Source organism: Phocoena sinus, chromosome 9 (assembly GCF_008692025.1).
Source record: "Phocoena sinus isolate mPhoSin1 chromosome 9, mPhoSin1.pri, whole genome shotgun sequence".
NCBI classification, from domain to species: domain Eukaryota; kingdom Metazoa; phylum Chordata; class Mammalia; order Artiodactyla; family Phocoenidae; genus Phocoena; species Phocoena sinus.
Genome location: NC_045771.1, coordinates 93,510,133 through 93,511,874, shown reverse-complemented (window position 1 = coordinate 93,511,874; position 1,742 = coordinate 93,510,133). Strand labels below are relative to the sequence as shown.

At 42.9% G+C, this 1,742-nt stretch overlaps 1 protein-coding gene across 1 annotated transcript; it reads right to left on the bottom strand.

The window, feature by feature from the left end:
- Nucleotides 1–338: 338 nt before the first annotated feature.
- Nucleotides 339–1,195, bottom strand: LOC116759481 (translationally-controlled tumor protein-like). Its single transcript, XM_032643306.1, has one exon. It carries the CDS (start codon nucleotides 1,083–1,085, stop codon nucleotides 567–569), a length of 519 nt encoding a protein of 172 aa, XP_032499197.1. The 5' UTR covers nucleotides 1,086–1,195; the 3' UTR covers nucleotides 339–566.
- Between the last annotated feature and the right edge of the window lie 547 nt (nucleotides 1,196–1,742).

The following is a 1,742-nucleotide window of genomic DNA, read 5'->3' as shown; positions in this document are numbered from 1 at the left end:
TTTGGACTTAAATATCCTAGATGGCCCTTTTGTTGTGGCCACTGTAGTGAGAACGTGTAAAGAATGGAGGTCTGACATTTAGGCTTTACAATCCTGCCCTTCATGTCCACTCTTGTGAACCACATATTTCCATACTTTTTCTGTTGGGATTAAAGGATAAGACTACTAGATCAATGGTTCCCAAGTATTGCTGCTCACCAGAATTTGTACAGACAGTCCCTGACTTTACGATGGTATGAAAGCAATACTCGTTCAGTGGAAACCATGCTTCGAGTTTTGAATTTTGAACTTTTCCTGGGCTAGCCATATGGGCACGATTCTCCCTCTCTCTCTCTCTCTTTTTTTTTTTTTTTTGAGTTTAAATGCATTTTATTTTTAGACAACCTACATGACACGTTTTTTTTTTTCCCTCAAAAACAATGCCTCTGCTCCAAACAAATCAACATCAAAACGAAGAGCTCCAGATGACCTCAGTCCCATTCATCTAAGTCCTGGTGTTGTGTGGATGAAAAGCAGCAGCCAGCCAGTTACGGCGAGCAGGTGATAGATCCAAACAGCCAAATTTGTTAACATTTTTCCATTTCTAGGCCATCCTTAAAGAAAATCATATATGGGGTCACACCATCCTCACGGTAATCCAGCAGAGCAACCATGCCATCTGGATTCATGTTTTCACCAATAAAGAACTGATAGTTTTTGAAATTAGCAAGGATATTCTTGATTCGTTCTGCAGCCCCTGTCATAAAAGGTTTTGCTCTTTCTGGTCTCTGTTCTTCAAGCTTCCCTTTGATTGACTTCATGTAATCTTTGATGTACTTCTTGTAGGCTTCTTTTGTGAAGCTGGTTTCCTGCAAGTGATGGTTCATGACAATATCCACACCAGTGATTACCGTGCTTTCGGTACCTTCGCCCTCGGGGCCATCAGCGGAGGCATTTCCACCAATGAGCGAGTCATCAATGTTACCCTCTGTCCTACTGACCATCTTCCCCTCCACCTCCAGACACAGCCCGTCCGCGACCTCCCGGATCTTGTAGATGTCGGAGAACATCTCATCATGGCTGATGAGGTCCCGGTAGATGATCATGATGGCGACTGGAGGGAGACAACGGTGGCACTAGCTTAGGAGCACGGAGCTCAGAGCGAGCGCGGTGCAGCCGGAGCGGCGTTCGGGGGAGGGGGGAGCGGGCGGAAAAGGCCGACTCTGCCGCTCCCCAACCTCATATAGAGGACACCTCTCTTTCTCTCTTGATGAAATGCCAGCGCCCAGTCCAATACACTTCCAACCACGCTGCACCCAGACAACCGTTCACTTGTGCATTTGTAGAACAGTATTCACTAAATTACATGAGATAGTCAGTACTTTATTACAAAGCAGTTTTTTGTGTTAGATGATTTTGTCCATCTGTAGGCTAGTGTAAGTGTTCTGAGCACATTTAAAGTAGGCTCGGCTCGGCTGTGATGTTCAGTAGGTTAGGTGTATTAAATGCATTTTTGACTTACAATATTTTCAATTTATGATGGATTTATTGAGACATAACCCCATTGTAAGTTGAGGAAGATGTGTAAAGCTTTAAAGGAAATTCAGATTCTTGAGTCCCACTCTAAACAAAGTCAATTAGAAAGTCTTGGGTGAAGCCTTATATGTATATAAATTTAAAAATATAACAAATATAAACAGTTATATTTGTAACTATAACACCGTCCTTCAAATTCTGATCATCAGTTAGGTTTGGGAGGTTCT